At 41.6% G+C, this 26,489-nt stretch overlaps 1 protein-coding gene across 1 annotated transcript in view; it reads left to right on the forward strand.

Moving 5' to 3' along the window:
• Positions 1–633: 633 nt before the first annotated feature.
• Positions 634–26,489, forward strand: part of LOC104072516 (coiled-coil domain-containing protein 162-like) — a gene marked incomplete at its 5' end in the record, with an annotated part of 29,196 nt that continues 3,340 nt past the window's right edge. Inside the window, 15 exon segments of the mRNA XM_009573115.1 lie at positions 634–772; positions 5,133–5,286; positions 6,434–6,529; positions 6,967–7,122; positions 8,088–8,212; positions 8,214–8,318; positions 10,220–10,358; positions 10,781–10,906; positions 12,016–12,120; positions 12,913–13,062; positions 15,806–15,973; positions 16,876–16,979; positions 19,087–19,234; positions 19,348–19,467; positions 21,507–21,659. Of these exon segments, the coding sequence (XP_009571410.1) occupies positions 634–772; positions 5,133–5,286; positions 6,434–6,529; positions 6,967–7,122; positions 8,088–8,212; positions 8,214–8,318; positions 10,220–10,358; positions 10,781–10,906; positions 12,016–12,120; positions 12,913–13,062; positions 15,806–15,973; positions 16,876–16,979; positions 19,087–19,234; positions 19,348–19,467; positions 21,507–21,659 (1,988 nt within the window).

The following is a 26,489-nucleotide window of genomic DNA, read 5'->3' on the forward strand; positions in this document are numbered from 1 at the left end:
TGCTAGGCTTAAAGGGAATAAAAAAACTTTCAAGCCTCAGCAGAAAAATATTCATTAGCTTGCAGAATTGAGCCCCAATAGTATTTTATTGAAAGCAGTCGGAGAAGTTGTCCCTATTATTCCCTACCAGGTAATAACTAGTTTAGGTCTTTCGAGTAAGTAAAATGCCATCTCAGGACCTGATTCTGCTCCTGTCTGGCAAATTTAATCTCAATATTTTCAGTTGGAAGGGACCTACAACGATCATCTAGTCCAGCCATATGATAATGAGAAAGATATACCACTGTCCTTGTTGGTATTTTATAAGAATTGTCTTTTTAATAGGAAAGGCTAATAAAAGAACCATTCTTCTGAGATGCTTGTAACTTTTCATTCCTACACTTTTTCCTCCCTGACCTTACTACGTCCTCATAATTCTCCACCTGCCATAATTTCTTTTCTTAAAGTCTGTTTTTGTAGTGTTGAGGAGGATATAAACGCATTCTTCCTCTGCCTCCCAGGGGAAAGAGGAAAAATGAAGAAAGTTGTGAAGTACAAAATTCCTAGAGGAAAAAAGAGTTTACTGAACTGAGATATTTTTATGTGCATTTCCTGAGACCTTATCTGATAAACATACCGTTCTTGGGACTCCAGGGACTGAACTTCAAGAGATACAGAAAATGATTGACAGTCTCCAGAATCCACGGGATCCCAGTGAAGTAGCCCCGCTGCCAGCCATTCCCAGAGAAGTGACCTTTCTACAGTTTGATGCAGCAATTAGGCATCGACTACGGTAGGAATTACAGCCTGTTAGGGATGGTACTGGCACCTTTTTTATAAAGAGGCTTTTTTTTCTTCACAAAGAAAGAAAAAAATGTAGGAAAGATGAATTTAAATTTTGTCCATGGTATCTGCTCCAAGATCATGAAATGTGCCCTGTAAGTGTAGAAATCTTCCTTTCACTAAAAGCGCCAATTTTCCTTTAACTAAAAGTGGTGGGAGTCCTTACATGCTTCATTGAGGGATCTCAACACACCACGTCTGAGTACAGCAGTCCTATTATCTGAGCATTGTATCACCTTTATGTTGTGATTCATAGTTTACTAAATCAGGGAGGCTGGTAGCTGCCACAGAGGTAGACTTATGAGTTCATGTTCTTGTTTTGCTGCAGGATCTACATTTAATTTTATATTTTCCTCTATCAAAGAATGCTTAACGAGCAGGTACAGGACTGACTTACTTATACCGAGATCTAGGTTTACCCTCCTGTAAAATGTTGTTATTTACCCCACCACGGAAATCCAACTAAGATATACTTTTCAGGACTTTTTAGAAAGTAACTGTTTTCCTTTTCTCCCGGCTCTCCTCCCATATGTTGTCTGTCAATAATGGTCACAGAGAGGTTTGAATGTACTCAACGGAATAACCTTGGCAGAACCAAAACAAGGGCAGGACATGCGAAAGTAAAAGAAATTTCAACTCTCCTCCGCTCTGTAGATGCCACGTGGTGGCACAATGCAAGACTAGATTTGTAGGTGTAGCCTGCGTGGGGCAGGCAGGCTAGGGAGTCTACCAGAAAAGAAACAACTCCTGGACTTGGTTTTGAGTAACACGCGGGACCAAGTTGAAAATGCTGCAGTTAAAGAGCTGTTCTCTAACAGCAGCCATGATGTGCTTGCATAAAATATCCTTGAAGGAACAGTGAAAGCCAAATAAATATGACCATAGCTGAGCTCAGCTTCAAAATGGGAAACTACATAAAAATGAGAACTGTTGCTGAAAAAAACATAGAAGGATTAGCTAGGGGAGTTAAATCCTTGCAGATGGCATGGAGACTCTTTGGGGACATACTGGAGGCACTCAAAAACTGCATACCACATGTGAAGAAAGACTTAAGAAAGGGTAAGAGGATGCTGGCATGGCTAAACAGCAGGATTAAACAGATTATTAAAGCAAGAAGGCATCCTTCAAAAAGCTGAATTTTCATTCAAACGAAGAAAACGGAAAGGACTATAAACTGTGACAGGATAAATGTAAAAGGATTCAAGACAGCCCAGCAAAGATTTTGAGGAACAACTTTGCTGAAGGCATCAAGACTAACAATAAATCTTGTTTTAAATATACCAGGAGCAGGAAACCTGCCAGAGAGTCCATAGGGCCAGTAGGTGATCAGGAGTGTTCAGTGAAGATAAGTCAATAGCACACATTTAAAAAAGTGATTTCTTTGTTTCTGCATTCCCTGGTAGAACTTGAGGGGGTTCCCACACCAAAACCTTTCTTTATGAGAGGTGCATAAAAGGAGCTGCTGCAAGTGGAAGTGTTGCCAGGGAAAGTTATGGGATGAGCAGACTGAAATGAAGATGAACAAGTTGCCAAGACCAAACAATGTTCAAGAATTTTGAAAGAACTCAAGGATTTTTTTTTTTAAAAGAAGCCAAAGTACTAGCTATGGTGTGTAGCTTCTTGCTTAACACTGCCTTGATACCTGAAGACTGGAAGTGGCTGATGTGTTGCCAGTCGTTAAAAAGGATTGCAAGAGTGATCTGGCTAATCACAGGCTGATAAACCTGATATCGATAGTGTTCAAATTAGCGGAAACTGTAATGAAGTGGATGCATGGACAAATATGATGTATTTGGGAAGAGTCAACACTGCTTTTGGAAAGTGCAGTCATGCCTTACAAACATGTTCTCTGAAGTTGTTAACAAACATGGATAAAGGGTTGATACAGTTTGTCTGGATTCCCTGAAAGCTTTAATAGGCTCAACAAAGGTTCCTAAGGAGTCTGAGCAGCCACTGGATATGTGAGGAGATGGTCACATTTGTAAATAATTTGTTGAGATTTAGGAAGGAGAAGCCTGTAAATGGGCAACTTCTGCAGTGGATAAGGGAGGTTACCAGTGGCTTCCCACAGGAGTTTGAGCTTTCTCCTGTGCTGTTCAGGTGCTCATAGGTGTCATTGAAAGGGGACTGAAGCTGAGGTGGTACAGTGTGTACATGATACTGTGATACCCAGGATACCAAGGGCGAGGGCTGGCTGGAGAAGGACCTTACAAAACAGAGTGACTGCAAAATAAAACAGCAGATGGAGTTCAGCGCGTCAGTAAAATGACACACCTGGGGAAAAAAACAATGCCATTGTATAAAATGACAGCCTCTGACTTGACCATTACCATGCAGTAATGAAATCTCAGAGCTATGACAGATAATTCTGTCAAAACTTCAGCTCAGTAGCAATCAAAAAAAAAAAAAAAAAGGCAAAAAGCAAATTGATTCTCTTTAGGAGAGCAAAAACAAGAACACCACTACACTGCTGCATAAATCTGTGTTGTCAAGCCCACGCAGCTCTGGTCCCCACCTGAGAAAGGACAGAGAACTCGGAAAGGTTCCCAAAGGAGCCGCACTTACGATGAAAGGCTGCTGGGTGGAACAAGTAGTAGCTGGGGGAGAGTTCTGTAAAACCATCAGTTGAAGGCAGGGGATAAACAAGGAGTGTGTGCTCATGGTCTTTTCCAGCGTAAGGTGTATCCCAGATGAACATCAGGTAGCCAGCTCTGAACAAAAAAAAAGGCGGTTGTTGCACATGGCTTGTAATTAGGCTGTGGGATTTCTTGCTGTGGGATGCGGCGGGTGGTAAAAGTTCATAGGACTCGGAGGGAGACTGCACAGGTTCGTGGAAGACAAATCTACCAAGGATTATTAAACATTTAGCAATCAACTCTGGCTGAGGAAATGCTTGAGCTACAAATTCTTGGAGGCTGTGAGAATATCTCTGGGAAATATCAGCATATGCTTGTTCTGCAGATTTTTGTAATCTTCTCATGAATCCACTTTTGATCACTGTGGGAGACAGGACTCTGAGCTGGATGGATCTTTGCTCCGACCCAGCGTGATCGCTGTTGTGCTATCCAGTGGAGTTGTGACTGTACGTATTTGTAGATTTTTCTGGAGACTCGCAAAAAGATAAAACTACCTTGTGCTTTTATTTCTATTTTTTCATGATGAAAATACTGTAGGGGCAATTGGTGAGGGAACCGTTTTCCTCGGATAAGGAATTGTGTGTTAACAGGAAGTAAGAAGGAATGCAGTAGATCAGATGCTTCATCTTTCTTGTTCCTTATTGCCAGTGCAATTAGTTTCCATTTTCTCCACACTGGAGCTTACAGTGCGACAGTAAATCACATTTAATCTCTTTTGAACTTCTCTGCCAAGTTTGATCCCAGAAGCTGTTATTTCTCCCCGTAATTCCTTTGTTAGTCCTACAACTGATACAAAGTGCGTGTCATTTTTAAAAGCGCTTGTGTGTGTTTGACAAAAACAAAAGGCCAAGATCCTTGTCTTAGAGTTGCCATTCAAAGGAGGATGTGCAGCTACAGAAAGAGTTGTAGTCTAGAGTGTTTCTTACACTGCAAGAACTGGTTGAACAGGAGCTCTTTGTTTTAAAAGCATGTGAATGAAGTCCAGGAGAATTGAATGTGACAAAGAGGCTGCAATGACATGACAAAGCCATGTCTAAGCTTGGTTGGGTAATATATTTACACAATGCATAGAGTGTAAGAAAAGGTAGCTTTATGTGTGTGATTGCACAGCACAATGCAATCCAACCACGAGGAGCCAGCTGGGTCCCAGAAGGGCTATACACCTGTGTGGGAATAGCACTGCTGGTTTAGCTGGGCTCTGGTGTCACCTGCATTGCTGTCTGAGACCAGGTGAATTTGCCAGGTGAGACCAGGTCTCATGAAAATCTGTGGGGAGTGTTGTTGCTAAACCTAGCTCCGGACTCCAAGTATCTGATAATTTAGGTTCTAAAGCTTCACAAGCACTTTCGAAAACTTTGAAAAGTTTTAGCTCTCCTACTTTGTATAGGAAATTATCCTAGTATCAGGAACAGGAGGCCATAGAGCTCCTGAATTATTATCCCCACTCTATTAGCTACCCGAGCATCCCTCTCCATTAGCATAGACGTATGTAAATGTCCCCAGTCAGAGGCACTTTCACACATGCATCTACATCATTAACATTTTTGCCTATTTGTTTTAATCATCGTATCTGCTGCTATCCCTATCACTCGCTACCATGTTGGGTTCTAATGAGGAGCAGGTAATTTTATTATCTTACTTCTTTTTAATACAAACATTTTGGTTCCTTTTCAGAGAGACATTTTTGTCCTCGGGGAATGTTTCAGCCTACCAGAGTGTTACAGACAGGATATACCATGTGCTGCCTCCATTGAGTGACTCTGCGATTCAGAGGGCATTTGCTTCACATCTAAAGCTCCCACAGCTTCTGGATCCTCGAAGCTGCAGGGTGAGTAAAGCATACCCTCAGAGGCACTCTTCCTCCGTTTGCACTGAGCTCCTTGGAGAACAAAGCCCTCTGCGGTTCTTGCTGGGGTGCTTACTCCTTCCCTACCATGGTGCAAAGAACCTAACTGCTAATAGCTAATTAAAAAAATTCCCATGACTACAGCTTATTACCTTGATTCACCATTAGGAATTCTAGAAAATGTTCTCTACAGAAGTGAATAATAAAAATTTGAGATGGAATGTAACCACACTGATGTCATCAAAATGGAATTAGTCTGCATGACAGATGTTGGTGATTCTACTAACTTTCAGTTTTGGGTACTTAGCCTTCTGAGCTCTCTCATCACCTGGCAGCAGTTTTGATTGCCCAACATGTCTGCCATGGTTGTGTGCAACATATTTAGGTCTAGTGGTTTCTTAGCTATAGCATCACACAGAGTTACATAAAGCCAAATTAGATACCTATGTGCTAAAGAGGCACCTTGAATGACACCAGCAAAAAAAACCTGATGTCATGTTAGGGAAAGTAAAGATGAGTCTTGCTGGTGATATTACCATGTTCCAAGGTAATAGGCAGTTTTAAATAATCATTCTAACTTCATGTTTCCTCATTTTCATCCCATCCTGCTAATTATCCAATATCAGATACTATTGTTTCACCTTTAATAATGCTTTTCCCAAACAATGAGTTATAGGAATACAATTTTCTGCCACCCTGCCTTGATTTAGGTGACAATGACACAATAGGACTCCTTAGCATAATGGAGAAACAGAATTTGTAGTGGCATGCAAAATCTGGACGTCTTTGATGAATAAGGTGTCCTGATGCCTCTGAGATAGAACCAGCAATAAATGATTGACAGTAGGTAGTTAAGGACCTGGGAGCTGTTCTGTGGAGGCAGAAGTAGCACAGCATCTTGGTAGGAAATGTATTCTGGAATCAATCTTACTGCTTTTTTCCCAAGGAGTGATAATAGATGCTTCTCTCTTTTCCAGTACATGCCTACTTTCAAAGTCAGAGCAGAGTGTATCACATATCAAATAGCAGCTTGGCCTCTGAGTTGCCTTTTCCTGATCAAATTAGATGGGACTCTCATAACTAATTGAATGTTGTTCTTATTTATAAACAGTCATCTCTATTCTTCTAGACACTCATGCATTTTCCTTGGAGGACATTCCTAATGGATGGAGGATTGTTTCCAGTCACTATCAACAACACAATTAATATAAATTACAACATGCAGGTACAGTGAGACAGCAGCCTTGTGCTTATGTCCAAAGACATAAAGACAAGATGAATCTCTGATGCAGGAGGAAAACCAACTCATACTATCTCATTTCCTGTCTTTGTTTTTTAACGAACAGAAATGAACAAAAAACATCTCCCCCTTTTCTGTCCAAAAGCCCATTTTACCATTTACTTCACATTTGATCTTTCTTCAAGCAGAGCAGAGCAGAGCATTTTTATTGATAATGAATCTATACTTATCATTTTCCTAGTGTGCTAGAACTAGAGAATCAAATAATTTTTATGCACGGGCACATGTGTTTTAGGACCATGGTGCTATAAGATTGAAATCCATTTGTGTTTATAACACAAAACCTCCTGTGCTGACAGTTATCTGAGATTTGCTATTACTTGTTAAGCTCTGAGCAGCAGAGACTCTCCCTTCCTCTCCAGCTGTGCCTGTGCAGCCTGAGTGATGCAGACCGAAGAGTTGCTCACGGGGAGCTGGTGGCAATGCAGTTTCTAATGGAGGATGTACAGCAGAACACCTACGGCTGTGCTGTGGAAGATCACGCTGGCTGTCAAGCCTCGTTAGCTAAGAGCAAGCAGGTACTTCTGACAACTCAGTTTGTTTGGGACTGTACAGCTTCTATGTAGGATGCCCATTAGTTTTTGCAACCAAATCCCTGTGAACATAAGCGACCTAGACCTGAGGTATGCCGTAATAACCTCACCTACTCCTGGCTGTCTGGTAAGAAGCAAAGGGAACAATGTTGTCTCCTGAGTGCTGTTGAGAGAAGCCCTAGTGACAGATGCCCCTTGAGGGCCTGCTGGTATCACCAGACTTCTGGAGAAAAGGGAGACTGTCCTGACTTCTCCCCACACACCACCGAAGGTCCAGCTCGTTCTTTATCAAGAGCTACTCAGTGCAAAGGGGAAAGGAACAGCCCGGCCACCATCTAAAACCAACTCTTGTCGAGGAGAGGCAAGGTACCTCCAGGCTGTACTTCCCTGAGTACTTGCATTGTGGATATGTATATGAGGAATGGTTGCTGGGGCACCTGAAGCCTGCCAGAAACTACACAAAGATTTTCTTCAGGGAATGGGGAGGCATTCAAACTGTTTGTGATGGAAAACAGATACGCTGCTTGATTTGCAAGGTAAAATGGATGGAAAGGACAAATGTAGTTATTTTAAGGTCTTGCTTCCTTCAAGATCTGAGCTAAGAGTTTGATTTCTGTAATAGTACTTTTAGTTAGAGACCAAGCCGAGTGTGTTGCTGTTGAAGCGATTCGCTTGAGGAAAGCAGCAATAAGGCAAAGGGTTTAACTTCTGTGCAACTTTATCCCCACCTCTGCTGTGTGTGAATACTCACTGCAACCAAAAAGTAGCCTGGGTTTTCCCTGTACCATGCTCTGAAGGACATTGTTGCAAGTTCTGATTGCACAATAGCCTGTCACATGTCTTGTCCCACTGTATATTGTATGAGATGCTATTAAGCAAAGAAAAGCACATGAAAAGCTTAAAAGCTTGTCATAGCTTTTTGAAGCAAAACATTTCCTTGTGACTTCCAGCAAAATTTGGCAGAAACGGTTGACTCAAGTGCTAACTGGTTGCAGAACAGCAAAAATACGTGCAAACTTTTGCTGAGGCATCATGGTCCGGCCATATCACATAACTTGCTGAAATCTTTTCTGATACTGGAAGCAACTAGAAATATTAAAGGCAAAATGGGGCTGGCTGAAGCTGAGGACTGAGGATATCAATACAGTTCTTCTCTACAAAGAGTTTTGTGAGCAACATGGGCAAGTTGCCTTGGATGCAAGAATATTCCAGAGTGACGGAAAAGATGAAAAATGAGAAAAGTCTCTGTCTTCTCCATCCATTTTCCTCCTGTCCCCCTCTTTCACTTGCCTTTTTTTTTTTTATTTCTGCCTTTTTTTATTTTTGTTTATAGTTAACCTAGTACTTTCGCTTTTCTCTAAAGGCTTGAGAGCTACCTTTTGTTTCTTTGTTTCAGTACGGTTGTTTTTTCCCCTCTTTCAACGTCTATTCAGACTGTTTGCTGATGATGTTTTCCAAGTGCATTCTTCTCAGTCGTGTGACCCGCCTCTGTATTTCAGGCTCCATAAACAATGTTAAATACAGTACTTGAATAAGTGGAAATTTTGGAAGCCTGTTAGATGAATTGTAGCAGAATTCTTCCTAACCCTCCTACTTGGCTCAACTTTGAGCTGTCAAGAATAGAAAATTGGAAGATTTCCATCAGAGAGGCCCTTCTGAAAGCAGAAAATGGAACATCGCTTTTCAAAAAGCCTTGTCCCCGGAAACCACAAGAAAGGAAGTGAAAGAGCAAGATGACACAGCGAGGGTGAAATCCGTGCACAAAGGCACTGGAAAACACCATTGTCATGCAACGGAGCATGGAGGAAGCAATGCTCTGTGGGCCTGTCCCTACAAGGCCAAGGCATTTTAGATTGACAAGTCTGAATCTGTCACAGAAAATTTGTGTGTGCGTAAAGAGCTGGTACCAGATTTGCTCCATTCTGGTTTCCATGTGTCTGTAACCCAGTGTTACCTCCCATGCATTACCACTGGATCGGAGAGGGCACAGTCCTAAGCTGGGGGCCCATGGTCTTTGCCTCTAATTAATTTATAAACTCTGCCGAGGGAGCAGCTCTGGGGCAGAGCAGGACTGGGTTGCAGGAGGGCTGGGAGTCAGGGGCATGAGCTCTCCGTGCAGGGTGAGCAACAGCTTGTGCTTCCACCATGGGGCTGGGCAGCTGCGGGAGGGCCCCGGCTTCAGCATCTCCCGGCCCCTCCACACCCAGAGCTTTCTTGTGGTGATGCCCGAGCTCGGGCTTAGCAGTTATTGCCTCCCAGGAGGAGAGGTGAGCTCCCTGCCCCTGGCTTTGCTTACACTGACCTTTGAGCAGGAGGAGACTCTGTAGTGGCACCTGCAACAGCTCTTTCGTAGCAGGCAATCAGCCAAATGTACTGTATCCAAAAAACCCACTGTGTTTCCCTCCTCCACGTCCCCACCCATCCCCTTCCCCTCCCTACTTCCCTCTCTGAGCTCCAGTGCTAACCTTTGTGTCATGCCATCAAGGGTTTAAAAGGCAACGTGGTTAAAGCAATAAAATATAACGAGGTGTATAAGCCTTGCTAATGGCTCCTCTGCTTCTAAGAGCAAAGTGCATGTCTGCCTTGGCACTTAGCAGTCAGAAGCACTTCGCAAAGCCATGATCAGATAGATCATGGAGAGCATGATAGATAGGATAGATAGGATAGATAGGATAGATAGGATAGATAGATAGGATAGATAGGAGAGCAGGGGGACGAGGTGGAGGGAGTTTCTTGGTCTATTTGAACAGTGGTGATAGGCAAGTTCTTACCAGTGACCAGATTTCCCTGCTTTATGTGGCTGACCCCTTGTTCTTTCCCCTCGGTTTTGGTTTTGTATTATTATAAACTTGGAGAAATTACTGAACTATGTAATAAGGCAGGACAGTGAAGAAAAGACTGTCCTGCCCGGCTTGTAGGTCAAGTGGGGCTAATGCAGCGAGGTGAGACTTAATCATATTCTGCATGGGTTAAGAACAGGGGCAGGGGAAGAAAAAAGAAAGTTAATGTCCAAGGTCAGTAAATGCAAACACCGTAATTTCGAGACAGAATATGTGAAATACCCGTGTCTTGGTGATTCTAGTGCAGATATCCTGTACCCGGCCATGAAAGCCATAGTCAGACAAACAGGCACAGAGGAGGAGTTTGGAGAGCCCGTTACAAGCACTCAGCATGTACTTCCCCCCAGAGGAGCATCGAAAATCGAAATGAAATTGTGCCAGGTAAGGGGAGGGTTATCAGTGGGGTGTTACGGGGGACCACACAGCGTCATGTTTTCCTGCAATTTCTGATAAGTGAAGTCCAGCGGGGTCCGTGGGGGCTGTCGCGGGGGGAAGTTTGGCAGATGTGGGTGGCCCAGGAGGATCTGCAATGGCACCTCTGCTGTGTGGAGCCAGGTCTGGGTCCTGGGACAGCTCAAAGCAACGGGGCCTCTGCCTCTACCCAGAGTATTTGTGCACAGCACTAAGCATACAGTCATCCCCAAATGTTATTAACCTTGATACTGTATCTGAAAGTACTGTATTTTAGAGAAGAATGGAAAGAGAATTGCTTTGGTTTAGTTTGCTAGTTTTTGCTACTTGGCAAGTTGCTTTATAAGCAGTATAGAGATTTAGTAAGAGCTAAGTATTAAACTTGATTCTAGCTTCAAAAGCTTCTGGAAAGCCTAGAAATCCACATGATCCATGATGTGCAGAAGAAAATTAACCAGGAGGTGACTCTAGTGACATCTGAAAGAGCCAGACAAGAGAGCAGTCTCCCCACTGATAAGGAGAATTAAAATAATTAAAATAATTAAAATCCTGGGAAATATAGGAGCCCTGGTCTTGAGTGGGAAAAGTAGCCTTGATGCATAAAGGCAGCAAAGAGTTGTCCTGCATGTGAACAGGAGAGCACATCTGCTCTCCGCTCCCCACTTCCCTGAGTGCCCATTTGGAGGCCAGGGACCAGCTGAATCGCAGGGAAGGTATCACTGAAGAAAAACGGCTTACCCTCAGGAAACTCTCTTATGTTTTGGAGAGCCCATTGTGGGAAATTCCAGAAATGCATCTAGCAGGAAGCCATGAAGAATTGTGTATCGAGACACCATACATCTTTCTGCATGGACCTGTTTATTCTGTCTGTTTAACACATTCAAATTCCTAAATCTAAGAGTTCACTTTCTCTTTATAAAGTGAATGTTTAGCCATAATCATTGCAAAGACAATTGTGCAAACAAGGCTGAACACTAATTATTCTGGAGTTTGCAGGCAGCCTGAAACAGACTGATAGGAAATTACTTCTCTACTCCTCTGTGTTGGAGTGTTAATATTTTAGGCTTAGCAGTGTGATTTAAATGTCAGAGTTTTTAGTATGTTAGGTGTTTACTTGGTACAATTACTGCATGGGTGTGGGCAATTTGGGTATTCACAGGCACAAATAGTAAAATGAAGAACAAGTGATAATAAAAGGGAAGAAAAATGTGCCCTACTGCCACTGGTTGTGGTTGCAGGCAGCAACAATTAGTGCACAGAAATGTTCCATTTCACACAAAAGCCATATTCTTTACTCAGTATTTACAGAAAACTCCAATATACAATTGTGGGCCAGGTCATTATTGACAGAACTGGTCCATAATGAAATTGCATTTTGGCTTTGATACCAGAACCAATTTGATATTGCTGCTCAACACAGGCTTTGCAATCTGTTTGCAATGACATTTACTTTTTGTTGTAAACATTTTAGGAAAGCTGAGAAACCCTAAGCTATATATAAAGTGTATATACCCAGTGTCAAATCCCAGGGATTACTGAAGGATGAATATTTTGTGACAGTGATACCCACTGATGTGTGATTTTATTCTGTTTTGGTTTTTTTCCTCCCTCTGCTCCTGCAGAGCTCTGGAAACACAGGGTAATGCAAGAAAATTTCTCAGTTGTACAACCACAGATAGTTGAAACATTTGTTCAAAGGCTGATGGAAAGCTACCAAGAATCAGATACAGAGGTACATATTCTGCATTTCTATCTAAGCAACAGCTAAATCATGTTTACAGCTGTATTTATTAAAGCTCTTGTCAATCAGTGACCTAAAAGAGAAACACATTTCTTAAGCTTATGAGCTTAGAATTCAGATTATGTTGGTTTGTAATAGCAGCGTTGGCAGCAAACTTGTATCTTGCCCTACTGCCTTCTGACAGGCTTATTTCAGCTTTCAGGACTGTAATAATGTGAAGATGAGTTAGGGCTGGAGGTTTATATGCAACTGCAATGCAGGATTGCAGGACTTTATTCATGGATTCAGTACTGGGAACTCTTCTTCCTGAGTCATTGCTAAACCAGGGGGCCAGCACGACGTTAGGAAGCAGTTTTAGGGTTTTTTTTCAGTGAAATTTAAAGAAAATATTTATGAAAATATGACCACTTCTGGTTAAAAAACACAAAACTTTTTTTTTGAGAGAAGGGATATTGGGGTCCAACTGCAATCCAGGCAGTTTCTGAGCTGGTGATTTAATTTCTCTACTGAAAATTCTCTTTTAGCTTCAGATGGGAAAAAAATACATTATATAGCTGCAGCTAGAACCAGTCAAAAAACTGACAAATCTGTTTTCCATTAGTTCAGTGAAATTGTAGATTGGGCAAAAACATTTGCATTGAATAATTTCATTTTTGCTTCATTTTGATATCACAGAAGCATTTTATTTACAATAAGGTGACCATGTTTCATTTTGATGTATGCTGTATATAGCAACTCCTGTGACTCAGGCCACCTGCAATGTTTCTTATTTTGTTTTCCTAGGTTACTTTTAAAAAAAGCCATTTACAACAGTGTCTGACCATACTGGGCTGTGACATCATGGCCAGAGAGCGCAGCAACTTTGAGACCTACTCCATGTTTTATGAAAATATTCACCACCAGCAGCATTGTTTACTTTACCAAAAAGAACAAGTATGCTCAGAGTGTTGATTCTACTCTTCGAGAACAGGGGAAGGTGGTTTCTCTGGGTGGGAGGCAGTTGCTAAGTAAAAAACAAAGTCAAGCTGTCAGGCTGGGAAGTTGTTGAAGTGGAGCTGGGCTACACAAGCACAGTCACCGTGCATCTTTGTGCTTTGCTTCAGGAGCTGCATGCAGTGGAAGAAGGTGGCAACCAAAGCAATATGGCTCTGACGCAGGTCGGTGATGGTGATCTATCGATTGGTAGTACTTAGTGGTCTCACTTGAGACAGAGTCCCTCTGTGCAGACAGATGGGGACAGTCTTTGAGAAGAAAGGTAGGGGGGCTCTGGGGCTGCTATTTCTGTGCTCAATGCCAGAAGTCATGCTAGAAGGACTTGTAAAACAAAGATAACCTGAAGGGAAAGGTAGTGGCCTGCTGTTCTGTGGTTCATGTTCACAATGGATGATATACTGGTAACCTCCTAATTTAAACTTCTACTGACAGGTCTTTTCCTTCACAAGGCATTTTCCCAGAGCAATTCAATCCTGTGCGTTGACTGAGACAGAAAATAGAAGTGGGTCAGGCACGAAGGCCGTACTGCAGTGTAGGTACCAGGTATGCTACATCATGGCTGCATAACCAACTCCCCTTATGTTCTGAGTACTTTGCAGCTTCAGCTGTGTTTTTCAGGATAGCTGGTATGTGTGGGTGGAATTTTTTAAAGAAGTAAACCCAGCCAATAAATCAGAAATGCTATCTTGTGGAATCATGTGATATCCATGTAATCTATTAGCTGACTTGGAGGCTTGGCTCTGTCAACACAAACTCCACTGCTAGAGGTATGTCAGCTTCTACAGAAACCTACGCTAGGGAGAAGACTGCTTGGGTTTCAGGGATGTTTGCACAGCAGTGTTAGAACACCTGCGTTTTGGATTTCATTCCTGGGCTCCTTTTCTCATCTGTCCTCATCACTGACTACAAGATTTCAGTTCTTCTCTGGGCTTCTTATCAGTTTCTTGCCCCACTTTCTCATGTTTTTTCCAGTTTTTTGCCCCTATATCCTTTTCTGTACAGTGTCTTGTCAGCAACCTCCCTTCTTCTCTGATTTCATTGTCCTGTCCATATGTTTGGGAAGGCTGGAGTGAGAGAGAAAATGAGAAAATGAAAATGTGAGGTTTCAGCTGGGTGGAAAGATACAGGAGGAGTCAGTAGGACTTTCCTGGAGCCTGTGGGCAGTGGAGTCTCTCCCCCCCTCCACTTTGCTAGCCCATCACCACCAAATCCCTGTCTCATCTGTGTTGTACTCGAAGTGGCCCAGGGTGGCCAGCTGCCTACTGTCTCTGGGCTCTGCTTCAACCTCAAAAGAGACTTTTGCTCCCGGTTCCGCTTCTCACTAGCCTAAAGCAATTAACAGAGGCTGTTGCAAGTCTGAAGAGCAAGCTCAGTTGCTCAGTGGAGGTGTTAGAAACCATGAGAAAGGTGCTGGCATGAAGGTTCAGCCAAAATGGGATGGCATTGGGATAGTTTTAAAACTAAAAAGTCCCTAAGGAACATACATGAACCATGTAGGTTGTTTTTTTTTTCTCCAACAAAGTCTTAGGATTTGACCAACTTTTTGCTGATTTTACAAAAGAGACACCCAAAACAGAGGAAAACTAGTGCTACTCTGAATTAATATCACCAGAATTTTTCAGCAGAGCTAAAATACATGTATTTTTCCCCAACATTCATTTTCAGAAGTCTCTCAGTAATGTTTGCTGTAAGACAAAAAAATTGACACAGAAAATTTCAGCGAGAATCCAGTGACATTATTAGCATTTACTATTTAGATCTGGCATGCGGAGGTGCCAGGCAGCCTTGAAAGCAGATTGTGCTGTTGGCTGTGCCTACGGTCTGCAGTTGTGCCTATTTCTTATCTGAGTAACGTAATATGCTAAGAATGATTTTTAGCTTTCCTCCATTGTGTTCATTTGGTTGCAAATGCTGTTTGGCAGTATGAAAATGACCAAACATTTATACCTAGCAATGACCTACCTATGTGAAATTTAAATTCTGCCATTTAAATCTGTTTAAGTTCTATTTATGCTAACCTACGTGCCCTTTCTGAGGGTATTTTATTGTGAAATATCAATGGAACACATAATTGTTTTTATCATATATTAAATGGTCTGTATGTACAAGCTTATCAGCAGACAGCATATTTGCTTTGATAAATGCATTACCTCACAGCTTACTGGACGAAGCCTGGTCACAGTTCTTCTGACTTTCTCTCTTGGAGGCAGGGGAGATTATGCTATGGGAGGCCAGGCTCACCGACATAGCAGAGCCATGCACAGGCTCTTCTCCTAAAATCAGATTTCCTAATCCTGCTCCCCAATCTTTCCGCTCCTCTGTCCTCTGCACACATTTCCTTTTGTCAGTTCTCATACCTATTAGTGAGGTGATCTTTCTTTCCTGATGACCAGAAACAGACATTTTAAGGTTATGTATGAAACTTATGCATTTGCTCCCTTCAAATATTGGTTGTGAACTGCCACAATTTTTCCTACTGTTTCTAAAACTAACAAAGATGTACAAAATGGATTATTCCATACCACCAATGGATTATTTTCATCAGGCCACTCAGTTAGGAAGATATTCTTGCTCTACTTAATTAGGTATCAGGCACCATATTCAGAGCCCTAGATTGTTTACTCTTAGGCTATGGTGTTCGCTCATCCCTAGCTTTGCTCATTAATTTTCTCTGCTGTGATAGATTGTGGGGCTGTGCCATGGGATGATTATGGAAATAACTGCTCTCAGAACCCAGCTCGCTGGCTTAGAGGAAGAAAATCTTGGTCTCAAAGAGAAGATTAGAAAAGAAGTATGGGATGAATATGAATCACTAGTGCGGAACTTATTTGTGACTTGTGTCCATCTAAAAGTAGGTACAGAATAAGAGGGGGTACTCGATCGGTCTTTTTTGTGCTGCTGTATAATTTGCCAACAAGTGTAGCACTCAAAGGAATAAATTGCTGCAGTGTGCCAGGTGGATGAACGGGTGAATCATTTATCTCCTCCTGCTAGAATCATCTTGTAAAAACGTCTGGTAGAAGAATAGTGTACCTTTTCCAAGAGAGGAGGCGTATTCTCGATGGAACAGGTACCACATTAGAGAGAGTGATGGAAGCTCTTTTTAGTTACAGTGGAGGGAACTTTTTTGATATAATACTTCAGTTTGTAATAATTTGCATTATTTTTCTTGGAAACTTTATGTCCACTGCGTAATTGTATTGCTCACTCTAACAACGCCACTGTTTTCAAGTAGTCCACTGATTTCTTTGGGGTGACATACGTCATTACTTACAAAAATAAGATATCCCAGTCTAGCCTGTAAAAACTGAACTGATTGTGACTATATGTATTATAGAGCAACTACCTGCATCAGATCCCCAGGGTTTTGATTGATGGTCCACATGCCCATTAATGTCCGTGGCCAGGGCAACAGTAATTTGAGGAATATTGTGATTTCTTTTGCAATCCTGAGGGCGAGTCCAGTTTTCACCAGAAAGCCTACTTTTTCACCCTGGTGCTGCTACTTCCATTAAATACATACATCCCAGGATTGCCAATAGGTTGCCGGCAAATGATACAATTGAAATTCCACTTCTTGTAGTGTCTGGATGGAAGAATAATATTGCTCTGTCTTCCTGATACATTGATTCTAGGAAAATAATTATGAAGAAAGGCCATCTGGTTGTAGTTGAGAGACTTCTGAAATCTTCTGAACATTGCTTTCCCACATGGGCACACTTCATCTCTTATGGGTGCTGTTTGTTATTGCAGGGAAAGTTGGATGTCTATCGCCTTAGCATTGAGCAACGAGTGTTTGAAATCATCAGTGAAGTGAGAAGAGAAGGAGTTGACAATATGATTGATCTGAAGAAAAGGTTTGGCTCCACTAAAAATAATTGGTGACTTCAAAGAACATTTGTCTAAAGTAAGGAAATACATATGTGTGTCAGTAAACGAACTCAAGGATAATATCTTGGCTAAGCTTGCTGAAGATGGCTTAAGTTACTGCATTCTACCTGGGACACTGGTTGGATGAAGAGCATGGAGGTGGTCCATTACTAGACTCTGTTAATGGCTACTCATTAGTCAGGCTGTCATGAATCAATCATCTTTGACTGTGTGTTTATGCTCCAAGTACAGAAATTTTCGGCCAAACCCAGCCCTGAGACCCTGAATAACTGCATGTATTTGATTTGAATTTGGTCCTAAACTTAGGAATTCTGCTTTCAGTCTGTTCTGAGTGAAATTAACACCATGCTTTCTACACAGGTTAACATCATTAACATCCCTGGACATTAGGAAAAATTTCTTTACTGAAAATTTCTTTACTGAAAGAGTGGTCAGGCCTTGGAACAGGCTGCCCAGGGAAGTGGTGGAGTCACCATCCCTGGAAGTATTTAAAAGACGTGTAGATGAGGCGCTTAGGGACATGGTTTAGTGCGCATGGTGGTGTTGGGTTGACGGTTGGACTCGATGATCTTAGAGGTCTTTTCCAACCTTAATGATTCTACGATTCTATGATTCTATGATCAGAGATGTTGAACTTGGATCTGAAGAAGTATAAATGTGAACTCACATTCAACCACGTCAGCATTATCATGTGTTGTCTTGTCCCTTTTTTGGGTGGGGGAAAGAGAATGTGATGTTTCAGTGGCTGATAAATGTGTTGATGGGAGTTTTATCTTCTTGCTATGCAAGCTGGTCACATGAAAGAATGGGGACAGAATCCTTTTTTCCACTTGGGGTTACTTAGAATCAAAAATACATTCAGCTTTATGTTTTGAAAAAGTGCCCCCAAAACTGATGTTCTGGGAGTTATAAACTAAAGCCTGGAAAGTCCTTTCCAGGCTACAACTTCCAAATCAATCCCTTTTCTAGTCAAACATATTCCTCCTCAGCAAAGTTCAATTTGTACTAAAATTATGGTAGTCAGTCAGTGAATACAAATGAGATCAAATGGATAATGGCTAAATACTTCTGTCTAAAGCAAACACTCCTGCAGAGCTCTCAAGCAGAGAAGCTTGCGAAGCAGGATATAACTGTAATGCCAACAGAGTGAGAAGGGCTTTCAACACTCCCAATGAACCTGGGGGATAGGGACACCCAGAAGTAAATGAGGAACCAGTGGTAATGGAGGAGGCCCGTGTGTGAGAAGGCTGCAGGGAGACTTCCACATCCCTGCTTGGAAAGGACAGCGTGCAGAGGCAGTGAACAAGGAAAGTGGGGAGCTCATGTGCAGTCAAAGGGCTGTGGTTGGAGCAGAGTCATGGGAACTTGGTGGGCTGGTGCACACCATGGTCATGGGTGTTTAAGAAGGATCAGCAGGGAAGAAGAGGAGCGAGAATTGCACTTTGTGTAAGGAGTTCATTCCCTGCACAGAGCTCTTGTATGAATGTGGAGATGTACTACTGAAAGCCTATGAGTCAAGGTCAGAGGAGGGAGGAATGTTAGTGATGATTAATCACTGCGGTGGGGAATCTGGTCAAGAGAATAAATTGGATGGGCCTGTCTATAGAGGGCTAAGAAAAGTGTTTTTGATTTGAGGCATTGGTGTTCATGGAGGTTTTATCCATCTGGAAATCTACTGGAAGCATTGTGAAAGCCTAGGCAGTTCCTAGACAGCATTAGTGATAATATCATAAAAGCAAATGCTAGAGGAGCCAACCACAGTAAATCCCTACTTCTGCTGCTCACAAACAGGGAAAAACTGGTGGTGAGTGTCATCTGAGGCTGCAGTGACTATGAAATGATTTCAGGATCAGGAGAAAGGTTGCAGAGCTAGAACTTGGGACTTTAGGAGAGCAGACCGTGACTTATTTAGGGAATTGGTAGGCAGAATCCCTGGGAAACTGCCAAGAGGGGAAAAGTGCCGTGGAAAGTTGGTTGATTTTTAAAGAAAACTTAAAGAGATTTCAAAACCAACTACCCTGTTACGCAAGAAGACCAGGGAGTTTAGCAGAAACTTGGCCTTGCTTGCCTTAGCAAGGAGCTTCTTAAAGGACTAAAATACAAAAAGAAAGATTGCAACATGGACAGGCAGAGTATAGGAGTTCAGACCCCTAGTGATGACATTAGGAAGGCCAAAGCCCAGCTGCAGATAAAACTAATACAGGATGCAAAGGGTAGGAAAGTGAGTTGACACTGAATGGTAGAGCTGTGCAGAGACACCTCTGCCAGGAGGGTCAGAACCTCCCCTTGTTTCTATGATTTTTGCATAATTAAACTGCTTTCCTCTGCCTTAAGAACAGCTTTCAGGAGGAAGTCTGCTACTTTGAACAAAGAAGAAGAAAAGCTGATGACTATACTTTTCATGAATCCACTAATTTCGTTCTTATTAAGGACATTGTAATTAGGGTGAACCAGGTTACTGAATACAGTATGAGCCAGAATCCCCATTTGGCATAATATTTTTTATCACCATTAACAGTGCTTCATTTTGGAGGGGTGTACCTGCTTGCTGTTTTGGATTAAATTTCTTCCATTTTTTTCCCCAGTTTCTGGGCAATGTTCACATTTCCTGTTTCCCTGGAGGCACAGTAATAGAAATTTATTGCCAAAGGCTACACTGTTTCAAACTGCAAAGTTTGAGCATTTGAAAATTAAAATGAAATACAAATAGTTGCATGCTTTTACAATTGTATTTACTTCCAAACCACACGTTTCTTCCCAGGGAAAGTAATCTTTGTGGGTCTACACTTACCGACGTCTTCTTTAGCAGGAACAGCTGCAGCTCTTGCCGGATGAGAATATCAGGCTAAGAAAGCTGGTTTGTAAGCTAAAGGCTCTGGACTGTTGGGAGCAAACCACTCAGAAGGCACAGCTCTCTGCAAAGCTTAGAGATGCTGAGAAGGTGATGTTTCCCTACCATTTCATCTATTATTAGTGTCTAATTTTCTGCAAAACTAATGGTCAGATTGGGCAGGCTCACTGTTACTCGGTGAGTCTATAGAATCTCATGGTAACTTTAGGTAAAAATTCTAAACATTTTTCTCCTCTGTATTATGGCTATAAGGGTGGTCTTCGAATGTGAAGAGCCTGAAACAAATCCCTGATGCCTGCTTGAAGCAAGAGTCTAGGAAGTATGAGTAGCCTACAGTATTCCTAATTCTGTTGTTGAGTCAGAAGACTAATTATGACATTGTATCAAAATCAACTGTTTCATAACTGACCAAAACATACGAAAAAGAAGACAGGCAGAGACGAAGTGAAAATGAACTAGACTGTTGGCTTGGGAGGTGGCTGAGGTGTTTTTTTTTAATTAGTATCTGCTTAAACAAAGCAGAACACAGCATGAGGTTTATAAATTTAATTACAGAAATACAAGACGAAGCACAAAAATGACTAAATTAAACTAAAGTGAAGATGGATGGAAAGAAAAGTGCCTCACTGCTTTAAATGAGGCTGATTAAAATGGAACAAACAGGTTATTGATTGTTATATAGGTTAATTAGCTGTACATGTCAAGCAAAGGAAAGGCAGAATGGATCATATTTGTTAACTTAAAAAGAGTGAAAACAAAATGGGTTTTGTGTGCTTGCTAATTTTAAGCCCAAATAAAACTGGATGTGCATACACTTAGTTCAGTTATATCAGGGAGATGCTAAATAATTAGAATATTTTATTAAACAGATCGGTCAAAGATGAATTGAATTATTGCAAATTTGTGGATTTAAATAAGAAATAAGAGCTATCTTCACAGGATTTAAAAGAAAAGTCTGAAACTGAAAAAATAAATGGGAAAATTTGGCTTTTTTAAATTAGAAACTAGCTCATCTTGCTCAGACAGAGCTTTCTTGTGTCTGACTTTGGAATGGTCCAAAGATCTAAGAACTTGTATTTCACTGTCCTCCACTCCAAGTGCAGAGGATCATGGACCTTGCTTTTTCCAGTTTAAATGGCTGGGAAAGGAGAGAGGGCTGCTAAATCTGTGCCTGACATAGTAACATGTATATACATATTTATGTTTGTGTTTAAAAGAAACAAAAAGACCCTGCCCAGAAGCAAAACAAGCTTAATCACACACATTTTTACTTTAGAGATAATGAAGGAATAAACAGATTAGTAGATGGACAGGTCTTTCTAATGCGTAAGAAAGATCAAGTTTTGCGTTGTTCTGAGCTTGTTTGCACACAAGAACTTGAATTGTTGACATGTGAATATAATTAAAGATGTGCAGCTGTACCCATACAAAAGATTAGTTTTTCCTTTGGAGGACCCCTTTTGTGCATCCTGTTCCCCATTTCGCCTTTAAAAAAGGTCCAGCCTTTATTAGAAAATAGGAACAATTCAATTTCACTTTGCTAAAAATCTCTGAGAGATTTACCTTTCAAGAAACGCACTGCTATATAAAAGAGAGAAAATCGTGCTCCCATCGTTGTTTGTTATGTACTTTCTGTCTACAGGAAGCTCTTCAAAACAAAAAAGAGTGTCCGAATGCTAAGATGATGGCAGAACAAGAGGTGACTTCGTTTCAGGGTGAGCTCATGTCTGTAAGGAAAGCTCTTGCAAAATCTCAGGCAGACAATGACAAGCTGAAGAAACAGCTACATAAACAGGTATCTGAATTCAACAGGTCTTGATTCATCAGTGCAACAAGCTGAATTCTCCTCTCCATCTCGCTTTAATGAGGATTTTGCCTACTGTTATTCTAGGAGAGAAATGGATTCAAAACTAACTGCATAATACAGTTACCGAAGCTGGATGTGTATTTTATGGCATTGAAACAATGTGTTCATCTGAGTATTTTCACCATTGCAGGCAGAGAGAACTAGGGAAAAAACTGTAGCATCCTGGATAAAGTTTGAGTCACGTACCAAAATGACAGCTACAGGCACTACATTTTTGTATGCCATCAACAGTACTGGATGTACGTTTTAGTAGAGGAAAAGACACTATTAAAATTTCATTCCATAGATAAAAAAAAATTAAATTACAGATCTTGAGGCTATTAGTCTTCCACCCAATCATTAAATTTCAAGGAAACATTCAGGGATGTTGTCATTAAATCCAGAACAAATTAATTACTTTTTTTTTTCCATCTGAACACCTTCATGGATATATCACTGCCACAGCAAGCTCCTTTTCACTTCTGCAGATGGCTACATATGCTAAAATAGGCCATTCCTCAAAGTCAAACTGAAAAGCACAGCCTTCAATTGCAATATACTTAATGCCACACAACATGATTGTATGGAAAATAAGTCTTGTCAAACCAACCTCATTTCATTCTGCTAAGATTACAAGTTAGATAGATAAACATAATGCTAGAAATGTAATACATATTTGGAAAGGCCTTGTAACGCTTGGGTTAGCAGCACATAACTTTTATATTTAAATTTTAGTATTACACAATACCAATAAAAACGCTAAATGGATTGAGAGCTAGATTTTTTGACACATAAAAATGTGTTATTTTCATTAAGTGAAGATGGTTTCTGATGGATTTCTACAGGGGTTGGTAGCAGAACTATCAGTATTCAACATTTTTGTCAGTGGCTTGGAAATAAATATAAAATTACAGATTAGAAAATTTACCAATGACATATTTGGGGAGGAATGTTAGTGAATTTGATAAGGCACATTCAGTGAATAACGATGTGGGCAGAGCAGGAGTACAGAATCATACAGATAGCTCGGTAACTTGGTTAGCCCTCCGAGAAGTATTTCAGTACCTGAGTAGATGAAAAATGAGAAGAAAGCAGGACCTGTACAGAACAGGATGACAGGGTGGTCACAAACAGATGACTGGCCATGTAGTGTGGTACTGGAAAGGATAGATGCTGCAATTTTTTCGGTTATAAAAAGGAGAATAGTGCAGATATATTAAAAATTAGTTTGTAGCTCTATGTACAACACACTGAAATACTGCCACTGGTTCCAGAGTGTACTACCTAAAAAAGATGAAGAAAAAATTGAGAGAGTGCAGAGAAGAGTTAAGAAAATTATTTGAGGGCTGCAGGAAATGCTTTCTAGCAGAGGACTCTTAAAAGGCTCAATCTGTTTAGCCTGTCTGAAAGAAGAGTGACTTGATTAGTCTACAGATATTTTTGTTGGGAGAGAATAGCAGATATCAAAGGGTTCTTAGGGAAAGGTATAACAAGAGGTGGTGCCTAGAAGTTGAGGCCAGACAAACTGAAAATGGGAAAGAAGAAACAATGTTTTCAAAATGTGACTAACCATGGAAATGACAATATGTGTAACTGAGTATCTTCCAGTCAAGACCAGATGCCTTTCTGAGAAACATGGTTTAGCCAAACGAACTTGCTCATTCCAGTACAAGGGTAATTAAAGTAAATGTGATATTAAAGTCATATCTGATGGCTCAATTGCTCCATTCTGAACTTATTAATCCATGAAACTCCAACCTTAGTAAGGCTTAGAGAGCTCCCCAATGAAAAATGTTTGGGCTGTCACTGCTTTTAGCTCTTTGTGTTCAGATTTTTCACCAGAGTGGAGTTGCCTTTGGCTGATAAACTGGTTTTCTTCACTGACAAGCTGTCAATTTACTTCCAAAAGACCCACTGCATCTACCATCTTTCTAGCTGCTTTTGTTGTTGTTTTTTGTTTTTCTTTGGTTTCTGACATCAGCTTCTGGTTCTTTCTCTTCTTCCTAATTTCTTTCCTTGGTACTGATTGTGATGATGGTGTTCACAAATAGCAGACTCCATTCCACAACCCTTGACTGTACAGGAGGGTTTGACCTGATATGGGTGGCTTGTAATACCAGTGCATTCAATTGTGGTACAGATTCTAAAATGTAGCCATACTCACTGCTGTCTCTACAAACCATGTATAAACAGCAACGTTTGAAAAAGCTGTGCTCATTTCCCCCCGCCTCTTTCCTTGTTTATACGTTGTTTTAAAAACAAGTTCCACATGCAGACCAGAAGCTGGTTGCAGAAAGCAAATTACAGCAGACTGAGGAAATTGGAAGCAACTGCCTTCTTGTTTATTTGCAACTGAATGCGTTCTACACGTGAATGCTGTTTTGAGGCTTCTCCCTCTAACAAGCAATGATGTAAATACAGCATTCTGTTCACACTCCCCCTTATCCTTCCCTTGCGCTCCCCATTCCCACAACCCAGATCTTCTTTTGGGTTTAGGTCTGACTGTGGTCCTTTCATAAGATCATAGGATAATTCAGATTTGTTTACCAACATTTCATCATCTTCAGTACCAAACTATGTGGGATCAGGTCCCTCCTCATTCAGCTCAGCTGGACATGACATCTGAGGACTGGTCATCAGGATTTAAAAAGAAATCTAAAAAGGTGTGTGTGGGAAGTGGGGGAAAGTAATCCAAACCTGAAACTTTCATGATTGCATGTTGTAGAAACAAATGCTGTTGGAAGTAGTACAGAGGAAGACACAAGAAGCCAAGAAGAGACAAATACTCAGTGCGATGAAAGCTGAAAACACAGAGAAGATGCTTGAAGAGATGGAAGAAAAAGGGCAGAGAGTGAAATGTTTAACCAAGGAAGCTGAAAAATTTTCTAAATTATGCCATCTTCATCAAAAAGGGATCAAAAAAGAAACGCTGCAGGTAAACTCACAATGCAGACTTCAAAAATAGAAACAGTAGCATTTCTGGGAAGATGTCTCAGGTTTTAACACTGTCTGACCACATCTGAGTGTATCCTTTCAAGTGTCTGAGCTTCACAGTAGCCCTCCAAGTGCTCTGAACGAGGGTCTTGCAGCATGAGCCTTGGCACTGTGCTGGGCCCTGCCTGCTCGGGGCTTAGGGTCGTGTTCCACCTGTTGGTGGCATCTTGTGTTTCTGACGCTTCTCAGTGCCCTCCTGTTGAGCCTGATTCAGAATCTTTGCTCTAGAAAGTATTATTCTCCTTATATGAGAGGTAAACTGCCTGAGAGTTCGTGTAAGGCGGTGTTGCACCGGGAATGGGTGTGCAGCGCTTGACAGAACATGCTTGCACCCCTGGGGGGATCAGGGGCGCAGCAGCTAGAGCAGCAAGCGGCTGGGCTCAGTGGCTCCGGAGGCTTCGGCCAGCCATGCATCCATGGGATGTCCCCCAGCGGTGTGCCCCAGGCCTCTGCTGTAACCGCTGTCCTTGACACCAGACTAAACAGGGAGCTTTGGAGCCTCACTCGGGCTCTGCCTCCCCGCTGGGGCCATGTTCTCAGGTCTGCAGTGCCTGTCGCTTTCCTGGCTCTCCCTGTGACATTGCCCAGGCAGGGCTTCGCACCAGTGCTGCAGAGCTGACAAACTGCTGTCCTTTTGCTTTATCTACTCTGCATTTGACATAAACCCTCTGCCCTTACCTCCATTTCACATACATTACACCACTGTTGCCCAAACGCTGGACTACCAAATGAACGTATTGGGAACTGCTTTAATCCAGTCTGGCCACAGAAATGGCATTAATTTTCACTGAACTGATGCCATTGTAATGAACTGATGTATCGAGTTTAAATCTGTTACTGCATTGCTAATCATTGATTTAGTGTAACTGAGTAACCAGATCCACTTTTAAGATTATCTCTCTGTAAAAGGGGCTGTAGGGCTTTAACTACTGCAATTTAAAAACTGATTTGGCCAAGTAAATACATTCTCTGTGTTTAGCACAGCTGGTAGAGCGGGCTCTCGGCTGTGAAATGTGCAGTGCTTCTTTTGTAGCGTAGCCTGCAGAACAAAATATTGTTTGGCAACCACTTGATGAGACTTCAACTAGATGAATCCATCTACTAACTGACAACTTTGCTGCCACTGAAGTCTCCTTGCCCTTGCTTTCTTGGTCTAGAGAGAAAAAAGCTTTGTAAATGTATCTGAATGCCTCTCCTGTAAACCAGGCAAAGTATATTCTGTGTTAATCTTCTAAAGCATCAAGGTGAAAGCATGGGCTGTTTGTTTTCCAGAGTCAGGATGACAAATGCCATTCTGCTGGGAATAATTTCTCAGGCTGCTGGCATGTTTTCTAACCAAAATCATATGAGAGACTTTTACACAGCCAAAGCAGTTGGTGCAGACACATGAGACCACTGATTTCATTGGTATCTGTCTTTGATGGGGCTCTGAACTGTTTTGCTGTGTTTACAAAACAACCCTTCAAGAAATCAGAGATGTCAACATCTGGATCAGCCTTTAAGGAGAGCAGGAAGGAAAATGGCAACTGCAGTGCAGAGGCTTTTATTGCCACACAACAGTCCCAGCTGCAGCTAGCACCTACGTGGTCATTAACACTAACAATCTCTATATTTAAACTTAGTTAGCAAATTACAGAGTCTGTGGGAGAGATGAGGGAAGAGCTGCTGTTTTTTCCACATAACTCTGCCCTGAAAATGGAGGTAGGATCGCGTCTAATTAGAGCTACAGGCAGAGAACAGTGAGAAAAGGCCTCTGTATTGTTTTTATCTTCCTCCAGCAATGCT

Source organism: Fulmarus glacialis, unplaced genomic scaffold (assembly GCF_000690835.1).
Source record: "Fulmarus glacialis isolate BGI_N327 unplaced genomic scaffold, ASM69083v1 scaffold35002, whole genome shotgun sequence".
Lineage (NCBI taxonomy): Eukaryota > Metazoa > Chordata > Aves > Procellariiformes > Procellariidae > Fulmarus > Fulmarus glacialis.